This window comes from Hyperolius riggenbachi, chromosome 8 (genome assembly GCF_040937935.1).
Source record: "Hyperolius riggenbachi isolate aHypRig1 chromosome 8, aHypRig1.pri, whole genome shotgun sequence".
Classification (NCBI taxonomy): Eukaryota; Metazoa; Chordata; class Amphibia; order Anura; family Hyperoliidae; genus Hyperolius; species Hyperolius riggenbachi.
This window is the reverse complement of record NC_090653.1, coordinates 196,392,760-196,411,074: the sequence shown is the minus strand read 5'-3', so window position 1 is coordinate 196,411,074 and position 18,315 is coordinate 196,392,760. Positions and strand designations below refer to the sequence as shown.

At 44.2% G+C, this 18,315-nt stretch overlaps 1 protein-coding gene across 1 annotated transcript in view; it reads right to left on the bottom strand.

The window, feature by feature from the left end:
- Positions 1-629: 629 nt before the first annotated feature.
- The window catches only part of AIFM1 (apoptosis inducing factor mitochondria associated 1), a 200,237-nt gene continuing 182,551 nt past the window's right edge, over positions 630-18,315 (bottom strand). Inside the window, exons 17-18 of the mRNA XM_068248075.1 lie at positions 18,041-18,237; positions 630-1,032 (exon numbers count right to left, since the gene is read on the bottom strand). Coding sequence (XP_068104176.1) covers positions 961-1,032; positions 18,041-18,237 — 269 coding nt within the window. The 3' untranslated portion in view covers positions 630-960. The remainder of the gene's footprint in view (positions 1,033-18,040; positions 18,238-18,315) is intronic.

Sequence of the window (18,315 nt, the reverse complement as noted above, 5' to 3'; positions counted from 1 at the left end):
TAGGACTGAAAGTAATCAGCACAGAACTAAACATGAACAATTCTCACATTGCTTACTGCCACTATACTTATAATGTCCTTAACTTGTAATATTCCCACTGTCTATCCTTGTATTGTTTTTGTTTGTTAATCAACTGCCAAGACAAATTCCTTGTAGGTGCAAACTTACTTGGCGAAAATAAATTGATTCTGATTCTGATACCCAGGTGACAACCTGCAATCCAATTAGACAGCAGTGTCACCGGATGTCGAATTTGATTGGAAACCTGTGAATTACTGCTTTCTTGCTTCCATGTGGATGGGTGGTGCCAGCACTGCTATTCTATATGCGGACCACCAATATTTAAAGATGTAGCTGAGCCCATCTATAAGTAATACATTTTGGGTGTGGAGGCCGGTGAAAAAACGTCAGGGGGCCGCATTCGGCCCGCGGGCCTTAGTTTGAGGACCACTGTTTTAGATCTCTGGTCCCTTTGAATGTACCAGCTCTGAAACAAATAAATAAATAAATGGTTATAGTGTGGCATTGTTCATAATAAACGGTAAACAAATCAAACAGCGTTCAATGCTGAAGTTCAAAAATTAGAAATCATGTTTTGCAGCTAAGCACAACAAAAGTCTACAAACAGGTTTTGTTTCATTACCAACTTTAATAACAAATTTACAATAATTTACTACTTTAGTCATCAGGATTTTTATTTTACCAACAAACACTGAGCATACGAAATCATGTCACCAATCTTTTTTGTGAAAATGACAATTTTCCTTAATTTTTATATTACCGTACTTTAAGTTTCCAGACAGTCACTGAACATTCTGATGAGTAGGCCAAAGAACAAAATGTCAAATGCAGAACATTGGTACCCCACGCCTTAGGATGATTGCTAAAGACTGCTTGTGTCTTAATTTCCAAAATCAATGATTTCATCTTCTTCACACATGGCAGTTTCCACTCAGCTGCTTATTCTTCGTGAATATTAAAGAGCTTGGCTACCTCATTCAAATCTGCATGGTGCTCTCCATCCTTAATTATCTATGGAATACAAAAAAGTAACAAGAAATGGCTGAGTGATCATAGTTATGTGAGATGAACATGCAGGTATACATTAATCAACATATGTTTTGCAATTAGAGATATGCCTGTGACAACAAAACACTGATTATCAGATCAGCCTGACTTCTAGAAGTCAAAATCTTGAGCCTTGCATATAACTGCCTTTTCAAGGAAACTTAAAGGGAACCTTAACTGAGAGGTATGGATGTTTCCACTTAAACAATACCAGTTGCCTGGCAGCCCAGCTGATCTCTTTGAATGAAGTAGTGGCTGAATCACACACCTGAAACAAGCATCCAGCTAATCCAGTCTGACTTCAGTCAGAGCACCTGACTTTCATACTTGTTGAGGGGCTGTGGCTGATATCATTAGATGCACAGGATAAGCAGGAGAGTCAGGCAACTGGTATTATTTTAAAAGGAAAAATCCACATCCTTCTCAGTTTAGGTTCCCTTTAAAAACAGAGGTGTGCTCAACCCTGCAGACACCGTAAATAGACAAAGGCAGGTGCTGGAGGTAGTGGCCAAATCAAGCAATATGAATATCAACCCCTTGCACTTGCAAACTACATGCAATTGGGCAACTAAGTAAACAATGGAGGACAATTAACCGGTTCAGCGCCGCAGTGCCAAAAATCTCATGCATCCGAGCAACGTTCACCTCCCATTCATTCGCCTATAACTTTATTGCTACTTATCACAATGAATTGATCTATATCTTGTTTTTTCCGCCACTAATTAGGCTTTCTTTGGGTACTACATTTTGCTAAGAATAATTTTTTTCTACATCCATTTTAACAGGAAGATTAAGAAAGAAATGAAAAAAAAATTATTATTTCTCAGTTTTTGGCCATTATAGTTTGAAATTAATATACGCTACCGTAATTAAAACCCATGTATTTTATTTGCCCATCTGTCCCGTTAATTACACCATTTAAACGATGTCCCTATCACAATTTATGGTGCCGATATTTCATTTAGAAATAAAGGTGCATTTTTTCAATTTGTGTCCATCACCATTTATAAGCTTATAATTTTAAATAATATAATAACATACTCTCTTGACATGTATATTTAAAAAGTTTAGACCCTTGGGTAACTATTTATGGTTTTTTTTTTTTTTTTTTAATTGTATTTTTTTTATTTATTTTTTTTAATAAAAAATGTATGTGGGTAATTTTTGGTGTGGGAGGGAAACTGCTTATTTTACATGTAAAATAAGCAAATTCTTTAATTAAAAATGTATGTGGGTGCAGTTTACTATTTGGCCACAAGATGGCCACAGTGAGAAAAGTCCTGGATGCGAACGATTTCGCATCCAGGAACCAAAATTCAGAGGAGTTGTTTCCTGGGGGCAGAAATACCACGCTCTCTGGAGAGAAAGCGTCGGTATTTCTGCGGGGAAGTTAGATCGGTGAATGGGAATTATATTCCCATTCACTGATCGGGGGGCTAGCGGTGGGCGGCGGGCGCGCGCACCACGCATTGAAAGCAGCAGTGCCTTTCTGGACGAGAAAGCTCGTCCAGAAAGGCCGAACTGGTTAATTAAGCACTGGAGTATTTTGCATTAAGCCAATTCACTGAACTCCAAGGTTTCCTCTTTGGAAACAAAGTTCGACGAATTGGCTTAACGCAAAGTACTGCACTGCTTTGTAAACTAATGTCTTCCATTCCCAACACCTTTAGAGATTTTTAGATTTGTCTGTTCACTTAGTTGCCTGATTACATGTACTGTAGTTTGTAAGTGAAAAGGTTTCATATTGATATATGTATGATTTTGCCACTCACACCTAGCACCTGCAATTGTCCATTTAAGTTATCTGCATGCATTAGCACACCCACCTCTGTTTGTATCTGAATGTTAGCAATTGTGGCCTGGCTTGGAGTTGTAACTCTCTTGTACCTATACCGTTACAGCCCATTTATAGTATGTTAAGTGCCAGTTTGTTGTTCCCTTATTAAATTGTTTGATGCATGTAATGTATATTCCCTTTAAAAGGCAACTAACGTGAGAGGCATATGAAGACTGCCATGTTTATTTCCTTTAAAACAACACCAGTTGCCTGGCAGTCCTGCTGATCTCTTTGGCTGCAGTAGTGTCTAAATCACACACCTGTAACAAGCATGCAGCTAATTGTCAGATTTTTGTCAGAAACCCCTCAGCTGCATGCTTGTTCAGGATATATGGCTAAAAGTATTAGACTCAGTGGGTCAACAGGGCAGCCAGGCTATGTGCATTGTTTAAAAGGAAATAAAAATATCAGCATCCCTATCCCTCTCACTTCAGTTACTGAAGTGAAAATAAACCTTATGAGATAATGAATTGTATGTGTAGTATGGATAATTAATTGAACATTAGTAGCAAAGAAAAGAGTCTCATTTTTATTTTTATAGATTTATTTATAACATTGCATCATTCTGTCATATTTGCTTAGAAACCACACGCTGCATTTTAACCACTTGAGTACCAGCAGTCCCTGGCCCCTTGAAAACCAGAGACTGCTGCTACAAAAAAAGGGGCTCATCGACGTCTTGCTGCACTGACCCACCGCACTCCCGTTGCTGAAGCCCACTCGCCCTGCCATCACTATGACAGCAGAGCTCGGCGAGCCAGTCAGGAGCTGATTTCATGAGCTCCTGACCCTGTGATCACTGTGAGCCCATCATATTGGCTCACAGTGATCACAGCGTCAGGTGCCAAAGAGTCTTTTCACACTCGCATGCAAATGTTTATACCATTCACAGAAATCAGTCATCCAGGAACCACTGCTATCCCTACAGCTAAGTTAAAACCGGGGTCTTGGTACAAAAGAATACATTCTCTTGCGTAGTCACCAACACACCACAGAGGTACCCCAGTATTCGTAGGTGTCCTAACTCTGCATGTCTGCACTATGCATGTTACAGGGCCAAACATATACTAGATGGCATCATGAGAAAGGAAAAATATGTAGATAAACTGCAGCAGTATCTCAAGTGCTCATCGAGGAAGCATACCTCCAAAGCAAACCGGTTTGAAAGACAACTTAACCACTTGAGGACCGCCCCCAGCCGATGGGCGGCGGCAAAGTCCGGGCCCAAACGACCGCAATACGCCCATCGGCGGGGGCGGCTGCGGGAGTGGCTATGCGGCGATCGCGTCATTCGTGACGCGATCAGCCGCCGGGGACTCGCTCCGCCCACCGCTCGTAGTAACCCGCCGGCCGTTCGGAAGCGCCGGCGGGTTACTAGCACCCGGATCGCCGCTGACACATTGTATAATAGGCTTTGTATTGTATACAAAGCCTATTATACTGGCTGCCTCCTGCCCTGGTGGTCCCAGTGTCCGAGGGACCACCAGGGCAGGCTGCAGCCACCCTAGTCTGCACCCAAGCACACTGATTTCCCCCCCCCCTGCCCCCTGATCGCCCACAGCACCCCTCAGACCCCCCCCTGCCCACCCCCCAGACCACTGTTTGCACACAATCACCCCCCTAATCACCCATCAATCACTCCCTGTCACTATCTGTCAACGCTATTTTTTTTTTATCCCCCCCCCTGCCCACTGCCCCCTCCTGATCACCCCCCCACCCCTCAGATTCTCCCCAGACCCCCCCCCCGTGTACTATATGCATCTATCCCCCCTGATCACCTGTCAATCACCCGTCAATCACCCGTCAATCACCCCCTGTCACTGCTACCCATCAATCAGCCCCTAACCTGCCCCTTGCGGGCAATCTGATCACCCACCCACACCAATAGATCGCCTGCAGATCCGACATCAGATCACCTCCCAAGTGCAGTGTTTACATCTCTTCTCTCCTCTAAACACCCACTAATTACCCATCAATCACCCCCCATCACCATCTGTCACTGTTACCCATCAGATTAGACCCTAATCTACCCCTTGCGGGCACCCAATCACCCGCCCACACGCTCAGATTGCCCTCAGACCCCCCCTTATCAATTCGCCAGTGCAATATTTACATCTGTTATTCCCTGTAATAACCCACTGATCACCTGTCAATCACCTATCAATCACCCCCTGTCACTGCCACCCATCAATCACCCCCTGTCACTGCCACCAATCAATCAGCCCCTAACCTGCCCCTTGCGGGCAATCTGATCACCCACCCACACCAATAGATCGCCCGCAGATCCGACATCAGATCACCTCCCAAGTGCAGTGTTTACATCTCTTCTCTCCTCTAAACACCCACTAATTACCCATCAATCACCCCCTATCACCACCTGTCACTGTTACCCATCAGATTAGACCCTAATCTGCCCCTTGCGGGCACCCAATCACCCGCCCACACGCTCAGATTGCCCTCAGACCCCCCCCCCCCTTATCAATTTGCCAGTGCAATATTTACATCTGTTATTCCCTGTAATAACCCACTGATCACCTGTCAATCACCTATCAATCACCCTCTGTCACTGCCACCCATCAATCAGCCCCTAACCTGCCCCTTGCGGGCAATCTGATCACCCACCCACACCAATAGATCGCCCGCAGATCCGACATCAGATCACCTCCCAAGTGCAGTGTTTACATCTCTTCTCTCCTCTAAACACCCACTAATTACCCATCAATCACCCCCTATCACCACCTGTCACGGTTACCCATCAGATTAGACCCTAATCTGCCCCTTGCGGGCACCCAATCACCCGCCCACACCTCAGAACGTCCTCAGACCCCAGCCCTGATCACCTCGCTAGTGCATTGCTTGCATCTATTTCCCCCCTCTAATCACACACTGAGACACCCATCAATCACCTCCTGTCACCCCCTAGCACACCTACCCAACAGATCAGGCCCTAATTTGCCCTGTGTGGGCTCCTGATCACTCGGCCAAACCCTCAGATCCCCCTCAGACCCCCTTCCGATCACCTCCCCAGTGCATTGATTGCATCTATTTTCCCCTCTAACCGCCCCCTGAGACACCCATCAATCACCTCCTGTCACCCCCCTAGCACTCCTATCCATCAGATCAGGCCCAAAACATCCTGTCATCTAAGAGGCCACCCTGCTTATGACAGGTTCCACAAAATTTGCCCCCTCATAGACCACCTGTCATCAAAATTTGCAGATGCTTATACCCCTGAACAGTCATTTTGAGAAATTTGGTTTCCAGACTACTCACAGTTTTGGGCCCGTAAAATGCCAGGGCAGTATAGGAACCCCACAAGTGACCCCATTTTAGAAAGAAGACACCCCAAGGTATTCTGTTAGGTGTATGATGAGTTCATAGAAGATTTTATTTTTTGTCAAAAGTTAGCGGAAATTGGATTTTTATTGTTTTTTTTCACAAAGTGTCATTTTTCACTAACTTGTGACAAAAAATAAAATCTTCTATGAACTCACCATACCCCTAACGGAATACCTTGGGGTGTCTTCTTTCTAAAATGGGGTCACTTGTGGGGTTCCTATACTGCCCTGGCATTTTAGGGGCCCTAAACCGTGAGGAGTAGTCTAGAAAACAAATGCCTCAAAATGACCTGTGAATAGGACATTGGGCCCCTTAGCGCACCTAGGCTGCAAAAAAGTGTCACACATGTGGTATCGCCCTACTCAGGAGAAGTAGTATAATGTGTTTTGTGGTGTATTTTTACACATACCCATGCTGGGTGGGAGAAATCTCTCTGTAAATGGACAATTGTGTGTAAAAAAAAAATCAAAAATGTGTCATTTACAGAGATATTTCTCCCACCCAGCATGGTTATATGTAAAAATACACCACAAAACACATTATACTACTTCTTCTGAGTACGGCGATACCACATGTGTGACACTTTTTTGCAGCCTAACTGTGCTAAGGGGCCCAAAGTCCAATGAGTACCTTTAGGATTTCACAGGTCATTTTGCGACATTTGGTTTCAAGACTACTCCTCACGGTTTAGGGCCCCTAAAATGCCAGGGCAGTATAGGAACCCCACAAATGACCCCATTTTAGAAAGAAGACACCCCAAGGTATTCCGTTAGGAGTATGGTGAGTTCATAGAAGATTTTATTTTTTGTCACAAGTTAGCGGAAAATGACACTTTGTGAAAAAAAACAATTAAAATCAATTTCCGCTAACTTGTGACAAAAAAAAAAAAATCTTCTATGAACTCACCATCCTCCTAACGGAATACCTTGGGGTGTCTTCTTTCTAAAATGGGGTAATTTGTGGGGTTCCTATACTGTCCTGGCATTTTAGGGGCCCTAAACCGTGAGGAGTAGTCTTGAAACGAAATTTCTCAAAATGACCTGTGAAATCCTAAAGGTACTCATTGAACTTTGGGCCCCTTAGCGCAGTTAGGGTGCAAAAAAGTGCCACACATGTGGTATCGCCGTACTCAGGAGAAGTAGTATAATGTGTTTTGGGGTGTATTTTTCCACATACCCATGCTGAGTGGGAGAAATATCTCTATAAATAGACAATTGTGTGTAAAAAAAATTAAACAATTGTCATTTACGGAGATATTTCTCCCACCCAGCATGGGTATGTGTAAAAATACACCCCAAAACACATTATACTACTTCTCCTGAGTACGGCAATACCACATGTGTGGCACTTTTTTGCAGCCTAACTGCGCTAAGGGGCCAAAAGTCCAATGAGCATCTTTAGGCTTTACAGGGGTGCTTACAATTAGGCACCCCCCAAAATGCCAGGACAGTGAACACACCCCACAAATGACCCCATTTTGGAAAGTAGACACTTCAAGGTATTCAGAGAGGAGCATAGTGAGTCTGTGGCAGATTTCATTTTTTTTTTGTCGCAAGTTAGAAGAAATGGAAACCTTTTTTTTTTCTTTTTTTTTGTCAGAAAGTGTCATTTTCCGCTAACTTGTGACAAAAAATAAAATCTTCTATGAACTCACCATGCCTCTCACTGAATACTTTGGGATGTCTTCTTTCCAAAATGGGGTCATTTGGGGGGTATTTGTACTATCCTGGAATTTTAGCCCCTCATGAAACCTGACAGGGGCGCAGAAAAGTCAGAGATGCTTGAAAATGGAAAAATTCACTTTTGGCACCATAGTTTGTAAACGCTATAACTTTTACCCAATCCAATAAATATACACTGAATGTTTTTTTTTTTATCAAAGACATGTAGCAGAATAACTTTCGCGCTCAAATGTATAGGAAATTTTACTTTATTTTAAAAATGTCAGCACAGCAAGTTAAAAAAGTCATTTTTTGCCAAAATTTATGTCTTTTTTGATGAATATAATAAAAACTAAAACTCGCAGCAGCAATCAAATAGCAGCAAAAGGAAGCTGTATTAGTGACAAGAAAAGGAGGTAAAATTCCTTTAGGTGGTAGGTTGTATGACCGAGCAATAAACCGTGAAAGCTGCAGTGGTCTGAATGGAGAAAAAGGCTCTGGTCCTTAAGGGGCGAAAAGACTGTGGTCCTCAAGTGGTTAAGAGGGAGAAATATGGAGGTTGCAATATTTATTTCCTTCAAACAATGCAAAATTACCCGGCTGTCCTGTGAAAACTCTGCCTCTAATACTTTTAGCAATAGACCCTAAACAAGCATGCATATCAGATATTTGACTAGATTCCAAGATGGTGCCTGAGTAAGTCGCCACAGCACACAGGGCTCAGGCCCTACTCCACTTTCCACCCGCTTCCCATTGTGGCTCACCTAGGCTTGGCCGCAGTGGAGTTACCCCTGCTCTCCACGTCCTGGAGGGCCTGGGCATGCTAAGCTCCAGATTCTGATGAGTCATCAGGAGTTCCAGGTCAGCTGGCCATTTCCATTGCCACTGGCACGGGAGCCACAATGACCAGGGCCGGATTTGTACGTTTTATCGCCCAAGGCCCACTATCACCAGGTGCCCCTGGACAGACAGCATCCTAAACCCCTCCTTCCCAACACTGCAGGGATTAGATTGTAGGTTACTCTGAGGACAGTTAGTGACATGATGGCAGGGGTTAGATTGTAAGCTCCTTGGTGAGTGGCACATTCAGTGAGTGACAGGCAGTTCAAAGATTATTACAATACAATAATACAATACAATAACATTTGTAAAGCGCTTTTCTCCCATAGGACTCAAAGCGCATAGCTGTGTCTCAGATTAATACAGGGTTTCAGGCTGGGTTGTGTTACAGAGGAGATAGTCAGATGTTCATGAATGCCAGACTGAAAAGGTAGGTTTTCAGTTTAGACTTAAATGCTTCCAGGGATGGGGCTGTCCTGATTGGGTGTGGCAGGGAGTTCCAAAGTGTAGGGGCAGCATGACAAAAGGCTCTGTCTCCAAAGGTTTTGAGGTGGACTCTGGGGGTGACCAAGGTTTTACGTCCTTTTGATCTAAGATTGTGGGGGGTGTGATGTAGTTGCAACAAGTCCTTCAGGTATCCAGGGCCCAGATTGTGCAAGGATTTGAATGTCAGTAAGCCAATCTTAAACAGAATTCTCCATTTTATCGGTAGCCAGTGGAGTGAGCTCAGGGTTGGTGTTATGTGGCAATGGCGGGGTTGGCTCGTTAACAGCCTTGCGGCGGCATTCTGTACTAATTGCAGGCGGCGTAAGTCTTTCTTATGCAGGCCTGTGTAGAGGACGTTGCAGTAGTCTAACCTTGATGTGACGAAGGCATGAACTAGGGTTGGAAGATCCTCTGAAGGAATTAGGTGTTTAATCCTTGCAATATTCCTTAGGTGAAAGAAGGAATGTTTCACAACAGCTGAGATTTGATTCCTGAAGCTTAATTTCCCATCAATGAGTACTCCCAGGCTGCGCACACAGTCTGAGTTGTTCAGGTCTGAGCTCCCTATCCTTAGCGGTGTTGGTTGAGACTGGAGCTGCTTTGCTGTTGAGCCCTGGCCCTCGATAACAAGAACCTCAGTTTTGTTAGCATTAAGTTTTAGCCAATTATTATTCATCCACTCCTGAAGCTCAGCTAAGCATGCGTTTATTTGTGGAGTAGGGTTTGTGACATCAGGTTTGAATGACAAATATAGCTGGGTGTCATCAGCATAGCAATGATATGTCAGGCCATGTTTTTGTATGATTTCTCCAAGTGGCAGCATGTATATGGTGAACAGTAAAGGGGTTAATATTGCGCCCTGAGGTACACCGTATTTTAGTGGTACAGGGTTGGAGAGGAAGGGCCCTAAGGCTACCCTTTGTGTTCTGCCAGCCAGGAAGGAGTTGAACCACCGGAGAACAATGCCATCTATGCCACAGTACTCTTGTAGCCTGTTGAGTAAGATTTCATGATCGACTGTGTCAAAAGCCGCTGAGAGGTCGAGCAAAATCAGGATGGAACATTGACCCTTGTCTCTTGCAATGAGCAGATCATTGCAAATCTGCAATTATTGTAAGTGCCAATTTGCTGCCACTTTATCCTAATGACATAGGAACAATAGATCTAATGCTGGGAATACACCATACGTTTTTCCGCTCAATAGATGGGTTCGATTGATTATTTCCGACGTCCGATATTCCTTCCGATCGTTTTTTTGGGTCGATTTCTCATAGAAGTAAAAGGAAAAAGTTAAAAACTAGCGGAAGATAAAAGAATCGAGCGGAAAAAATGATCGGATGGAAAATCAAGCAGAAAAACATATCGTGTGTACCAGGGCTGTGGAGTCGGAGTTGGAGTCGAGGAGTCAGGGCAATTTTGGGCACCCGGAGTCGGAGTTGGAGTCGTTGATTTCATAAACTGAGGAGTCGGGAGTCGGATGATTTTTGTACAAAATCCACAGCCCTGTTAAGTATTAGGCTAAGGAGTCGGAGTCGAGGAGTCGGAGCCATTTGGGTACCCGGAGTCGGAGTTGGAGTCAGAGTCGTGGTTTCATAAACTGAGGAGTCGGAGTATTTTTGTCCCGACTCCACAGCCCTGGTGTGTACCCAGCATAAGTGGTCTAATGAAATACACATTTTATCAATTTACCTGAGTGTGGGTGGCTATCTGGTCATTCCTTTATAACGATAGCACTATAAGTCCTGCCCATACTATCACCACCATCTCTTCCTAGACAGCTGAAACACTTGTCTCTAATGCTGCATCATACGTGGGATTAGAGGGTGAGGCATAGGAAAGCTTTACTTTCCCTCTTACAGGAAGTAAATACTGGTCTTTGTTGGAGTTCTGGGAGTTTAAAGAGACTGAAGCAATTTTTTTTTGCTATATTTACCTTTTAATTCGCTTCAGAAGTCTCATCAGCAGTAAACCGCCGCATCCCCGCCAAAAAACGAGGGCTGCAGACCCCCCAAATCCCCGGGCAAACATCCACGACCAACTTGGTCGAGGATTGTGCTGCCCTGAGAGGCAGAGCTATGAGTTGTAGCTCTGCCTCTCCTGCCGTCAATCGCCGCCTCTCCCCGCCCCTCTCTGTGAAAAAAGAGTGAGAGGGTCGGCGAGAGGCGGTGACCCGCCGCGATTGACATCAGAAAAATCAGAAAAGTCAGAGCTACAGCAGAGAACTCTGCCTCTTTCAGGAAGCGCCCCCCCCCCCCCCCCCCCCAGGATTCAGAAACACCTGCGGCTTCTAGTGGAAACTGTCCCTGAAAGATTACATAGTTATTTGGGTTAAAAAAAGTGTCCAAGTTCAACCAGGAGTACAACACTAGCCTGCATCCTCACATACAGTATCTCTGTTATTACACTGTTGCTTATCTTTTAGAGCAGAGAGGAAGTTCTGAGTTCTTATTTTACGTTTTAATGTGAACATCTTGCATAAACTTGTCCTCAATTCTTTAGATCAGAACCTGATTCTTTACAACTGTAAACCACAGCTGTGAAGGAGGAAGTATCAGAGAGTCAGAACACGATATGGAGAGGTGACAACAAGGGTAACTTAACTACCCCATTATGATCCGCTTTGTAAAAATTCAGTAAGTGCTACACCTATATTGATACACCTGGCTCACTCTGGACACTCTGGATTAATGTTTAAAGAATACCAAAGCCAAAAACATAAGGCGGAAAAACTGTTCTTCTCTGCTCCCTCCTTTCTTACCTAAGCCGCCCCCCCCCCCCCTTTTCCAGGTCGCCTGAGTCGGGCTCCACTGCACTTGCGCTGTCCCAGCTGCACGCATCCTACAGCATGTGACCACAACCGTGAGCGATCTTGTGCATAACATAATCATGACCATAATCATGACCACATACGCAGAGTGCTGGCGGTCATACACTGTAGGACGTGCACAGGCACAGTGAAGCCAGACCTCGGCGACCCGGAATAGACTGCGGGGGTGCGGGGCTTAGGTAAGAAAGGAGGAGAGCAGAGAAGAACGGGGGAGCAGTGGCCATCAAGACAGCTCCCCTGACATGCCTGCTCCCCATTTCTCCTTATGTTTTTGGCTATGGTATCCTTTAAACATTAATGGGGAGTCCAGGGCGAACCAGGTGTATCAAAAGTTAGAGGTGCAGCACTTATTGAGTGTTCAATGACTAGGGATGACTATATGTGAACCATACATAGAGCTTAACCAGGGATCCCAGGTTTAGATCTAGAATTGGAAATAATCAGTCATCAGTTAATCGCTAGAGGATATCGCAAGCCCACCCCCTCCAATGCTTTCCTACTTGGAGGAAGCTTCCATCCTGGCTGTGTAATAAAATGTCACTGTCATTGTGAATTGTATAGCCAATTCCTCAGACTACCCAGGAACAACATGTCAAACACGGACTTTCGAGAGCAGTCTGGAGAGTTGGCAGCACTAATACTTGACAGAGGTTATGACTTGGAGAATGTAAAGAATGCTTGTAATAAGACCCAACAACAGGATAGAGCTGGACTCTTTGTGAGAGGTAAAAAAAGAACACAAATTGGCAGCCCCCAGATAATGTCCTTTCACCTTCGATTACTTGAACATGTTAAAGGTAGCAGAGCCGGCCTTTGGGGGTGGCAAGTGGGGCAATTACCCCAGGCCCCACGCCTGAAGAGGCCCCGCACCCTCTGCAGTGCTGGGGAGAGCGGGCATAGTTGTTAAAACTCACGTGTCTTCACCGATGCTCACAGCCACCATCTATTTCCTCTCCCAGCATCTGTGTATTGGTAACAGCGCCCCCTGGGATGACGCGACCGCATGTCACCACAGGGGGGCACTGTTACCAATACACAGATGCTGGGAGAGGAACTAGATGGTAGCTGTGAGCATCGGTGAAGACACGTGAGTTTTAACAACTATGCCCGCTCTCCCCAGCACTGCAGCCACCTTATCTAGCCTGTACTGCGGGGCACTTACCTATCTAATCTATACTGCAGGGCTTCTACCTATATAATCTATACTGCAGGCTGGCACCTATCTAATCTATACTGCAGGCTGGCACCTATCTAACCTATACTGCAGGCTGGCACCTATCTGATCTATACTGTGGGGCACCTACCTAACCTATACTGCAGGCTGGCACCTATCTAATATATACTGCAGGCACCTATCTAATCTATACTGCAGGCTGGCACCTATCTAATCTATACTGCAGGCTGGCACCTATCTAATCTGTACTGCAGGCACCTATCTAATCTATACTGCAGGCTGGCACCTATCTAATCTATACTGCAGACTGGCACCTAACTAATCTATACTGCAAGGCACCTATCTAACCTGTACTACAGGGCACCACCCTACCTAATCAATACTGCAGGCACCTATCTAATATATACTGTGGGGTACCTACCTAACTAATCTATACTGCAGGCACCTTCATATCTAATCTGTACTGCAGGGCACCTACCTACCTATCTAATCTGTATTGCAGGGCACCTACCTGTCTAATCTATACTGCAGGCACCTATCTAATCTATACTGCAGTGCACCTATCTAATCTATACTGCAGGCACCTATCTAATCTGTACTGCAGGGCACCACCCTATCTAATCTATACTGCAGGCACCTCCCTATCTAATCTTTACTGCAGGCACCTATCTAATATATACTGCGGGGCACCTACCTGACTAATCTATACTGCAGGCACCTATCTAATCTGTACTGCAGGGCACCTACCTGTCTAATCTAATCTATACTGCAGGGGAACCTACCTATCTAACCTATACTGGAGGCACCTACCTATCTAACCTATACAGTGTGTGCTTCCACAACGTGTATCCGCAGCATATGTCTCTAGGCCCCGCATATGACACTCGCCCCAGGCCCCGCGTACTCTAAGGCCACCTCTGAAAGGTAGTAACTAGTGTCGTAAGAAATAACTGGGACATTCTTTTGGGAGATCCAATCCTAAGGGAAATTGTCTCAGAGGGACCATTGTTTTCATATAGCCGAGCTCCCACCATAGATAGCCAGAACAGGGGTACCATAGAAGCAGCTATTGCAGGTCCTGTAGTAGACAGTTGAAAGGGGGCTAGCAATTCCAGATGGGCTCAATACAAGTATCGATACACGACTCATGGTACATGTTATATGGTGCCCCTGTGGTTTGCATTGATAAAGTTTCCATTTTTTATTGTTGAAATATTAACCACTGTTTTCATGCTTTATGCATGCTTAGTGTTCTGATTGTTACTATTGATTGTACTATTTCAATCAAATGCCCAATAGATCACTCTGCAATAGTCAATGGGTAATTATCTAACCTCCACTACACTAGATCTTTTTCTTTCACCTGCTACTGTTTTTATTCTCTTTCATTCTCCTCCTGTACCCCTTTGCTATTTTCTTTCTTCTTTTTTTATTCATTCTTGCACTGTCACCGTTTCTTTTTCCATTGCATTGCATCACTGTGCAATAAATGTTATGCCTAGCACTAATCGGATGGTCTAATTGATGCTTTTAGCCATGTAATGGCAGCGGTGCAGCAGACGCGGCTACCATGACTACTGTCAGAATCAGAAAACTACCTGCATGTCCGACTGGCTAATGGGGAGGAAGGTCAAGGAAAGGGGCGGACCTGAGCGTAGTCACGCTCTATTAGCGCTTCTGAAGTATTTAAAATGGAAACTGCTTGCACTTCATAGCCTCCGTAGAAGCACACCTTTGCGAAACGGGCTTACAGTCCCCTGCACCCAGCATCGATTTCACCACCTGCACGTGCTTTTTCACATTGCTCAAAATTTCATACTTTGTATGCGGACAGCTCATGATTAAATAAGATTGCTCAGCAGTACCAAACGCATCTCCTTCTCCTCCTTTGCATACAAATTACGTCTTAACCCTGAGTCCACAGCGGCTTGGAGGGGGAGGGGGGGATAGTAATTAACGCTGCCAAGCCTTGTGCAGGAGCAGAGTGAGCCTTTTTTTTGGCTTTGTCCCGCGCCCAAATTTCCCGGTGTCTTAATTACATGCATGCAATGGAACCTGTAAATATGGGGAAAAAAAAGAACCAGCAAGTTTCAAAGGTCAGTGGGACAAAGGGTGACCTTAATGAAGAGGTATGGGCCTATATGCAATTGTCTTTTTCTCCAAGGTTTTCTCCTTGGTGATTATTTTTCATCTTCATTTTGAGAATGACTTTTCAGCATTTTGCAATTAAATAATGTACCAAAAGTAGTAGAAAAAGTGCTACCAAACTTATTTTGTGTATTTTCTTGCTTGTTGGTGTTTTAAAAGGCATTTTATTGACAAGGTCTGAAAATATCAACTTGGATAAAACTAAGGAGAAAAAGGAACTGCATATGGGCCATGGAGTCAGCCTAGTAATCTGTCTAGTTAGTTGCAAGGACTGTGCATAAACCTAAGTGAGAGTTCATGGGAGGCCCGAATTCAGGTATTGATTCTTCCTATGCTAAAGGATTTGAGAATCTTAAATGGAGTGATGTGTTATTCCTTGCTTTTTGTCGGAGAAATGCTGTACTTCTTGCCAGTCTCTCTGTACTCGTTTAGGGTTCCCCCCTCCTTTTGTGATCGTGTTGTCACTGGGATCCAGGGCCTTGTTCTCTCTCAGGGCTTTATAGCAAACCTGACCTGAAAATTAAAAGTCAAAATAAACATACACGTCATACTTACCTTCCGTGTAGCCTACATCTCTTTCTCCTCTCCCGCATCTAAATCCTATCTTCTTGAGCCGTGTGTGTGCTTTGCACTTCTGAAATGGCATCTCAAAATCATCCACTCATACTAGTGCATTACTGTATTCTCCTATCTCACTGTAGACCCCATATCTGCTCTAAATGTCTCTTTAAAAAACAACTGAAGTGAGAATAATATGGAGGCTGCCATATTTATTTCCTTTTAAACAACACCATTTGCCTGGCAGCCCCGCTGATCTATTTGGCTGCAGTAGTATCTGAATCACACCAGAAACAAGCATGCAGCTAATCTTGTCAGATTTGACAATGTCAGAAACACCTGATCTGCATATGCTTGTTCAGGGTCTATGGCTAAAGCTATGAGGCAGAGGATCAGCAAGATAGCTAGGCAACGGATATTGTTTAAAATGAAATAAATATGACAGGCTAAATATCCCTCTCACTTCAGCTGTACTTTAATGTCTGCTATAAGTAGCGACATGTCTCTTATTGTGAAGAGAGCAGGACCAGGTGTTTGCTCACCTGCAGTGTCAGCAGCTTTCCCCGGCGCCATTAGATTGTGTAGTCTTCCCGGGCCTAAAGAAGTATAGTCCTGGAGGCTGTATCCTTCCTCTGCTGTGAGAAGGAAGACATCGCTAGGTGCAGCAGCAGTTTGGGAGTGTGGCCAGAGAGTTTGGTCGCGTTGGTTAAAGGATCACCATCACGAAAATTAAAAACAAAAACTTAAAATACAAGTGTACACGTCCAAATAAGAAGTACAATTCTTCCAGAGTGAAATGAGCCATAAACTATTTTTCTTCTATGTTGCTGTCACTTACAGTAAGTAGTAGAAATCTGCCAGAACAGTCCATCTCTTCATGGGGGATTCTAAGGGTTTTCTTTAGTTTCAATAGCACTTAGTAAATGGCAGTTGCTCTATACAACTGCCAGAATAGTGTGCAGGGAGCAGGGAGGCTGGCCGGCATCTTTATAAAGGCACTCCCTGAAAAGGATTTATACAAAGAATAAAGGCCATGCTGAGAATCCTCCATGAATAGAAGGACTAGTCCAAAACTAGTTGGTTCAGTCGGATTTCTACTACCTACTTTTAAGTGACAACAACATAGGAGAAAAGTAATGGCTCATTTTACTCTGGAAGAAATGTACTTATCTGTACATGTACATATGTATTTAAAATTTTACAATTTTCGCAATAGTGGTCCTTTAACTGGGGCTGTGTCAGTCTTGAGCAGAGCCGTGTGCGGAGCTTACAGGAGACACGTCCTCATCTGTGCACACTGTGCATACGCCCCCAAAGATTCATATTCTAATTTGGACAACTCAGAACAAGATTCCAAGTTTGAACACGTCGATCATTTCGACCCAACTCAACATAGTTGGTGATCACTTAGTTATGAATACAGTCAAGCACAAAACGAAATATCTGATTACTTAATTACAACCCTGTATCATTATGCATTTAACATCGATACTGGGAATGTATGCTATTTAGCAGGTTAGCACTCTCATCATATCTACCATAATCGAGTACAATTTCCACTCTAAAGGAACAAAAAATGTTTTGTCAGACATGGACAATGTCACGGCTAGCGTTTTTGATACACTTCATGGATGTCACCAAAATGTTACAATATATGGTATGGTATAACAGAGTCAAATGCACATACTTTAAAGGGAAGGTCCAAGCAAAATAAAAAAATGAGTTTCACTTACCTGGGGCTTCTGCCAGCCCCATGCAGCCATCCTGTGCCCTCGTAGTCACTCACTGCTGCTCCAGTCCCCTGCTGGCAGCTTGCCGACCTCGGAGGTCGGCGGGCCGCATTGCGTAATAATGTATGAGTTAATCTTCCTGTACAAGCGGGAATGCGTAAAAATGTACGCAATGCGGCCCGCCGACCTCAGAGGTCGGCAAGCTGCCAGCAGGGGACTGGAGCAGCAGTGAGTGACTACGAGGGTACAGGATGGCTGCATGGGGCTGGCAGAAGCGTCAGGTAAGTGAAACTCATTTTTTTTTATTTTGCTTGGACCTTCCCTTTAAAAAAAAAAAAAAAAAAAGGATCTTTAGATATTTTTAATACTTACCTTTCGTGCAACTGGCATGCGATTGAATATATTCCATAGCACAATGCCAACCACTACATTATCTCTAAGATAAAACACTACTCCTTTGCCATAAGATTCTCCTTGCTGTGCAGGAACCGGGACAGTGGGTGAAGATACTGAAGTCTGACTTTCAGATTGCTCCATTATAGCTTCATTTTCAGAGCGAATCCCAGTTCCTGTGGTGTACATAAAACATAATAAAGTTGTGATGTAAGTTGCAATAAAGTTGTGATGTTCATGCTCCCCTCTTCCCA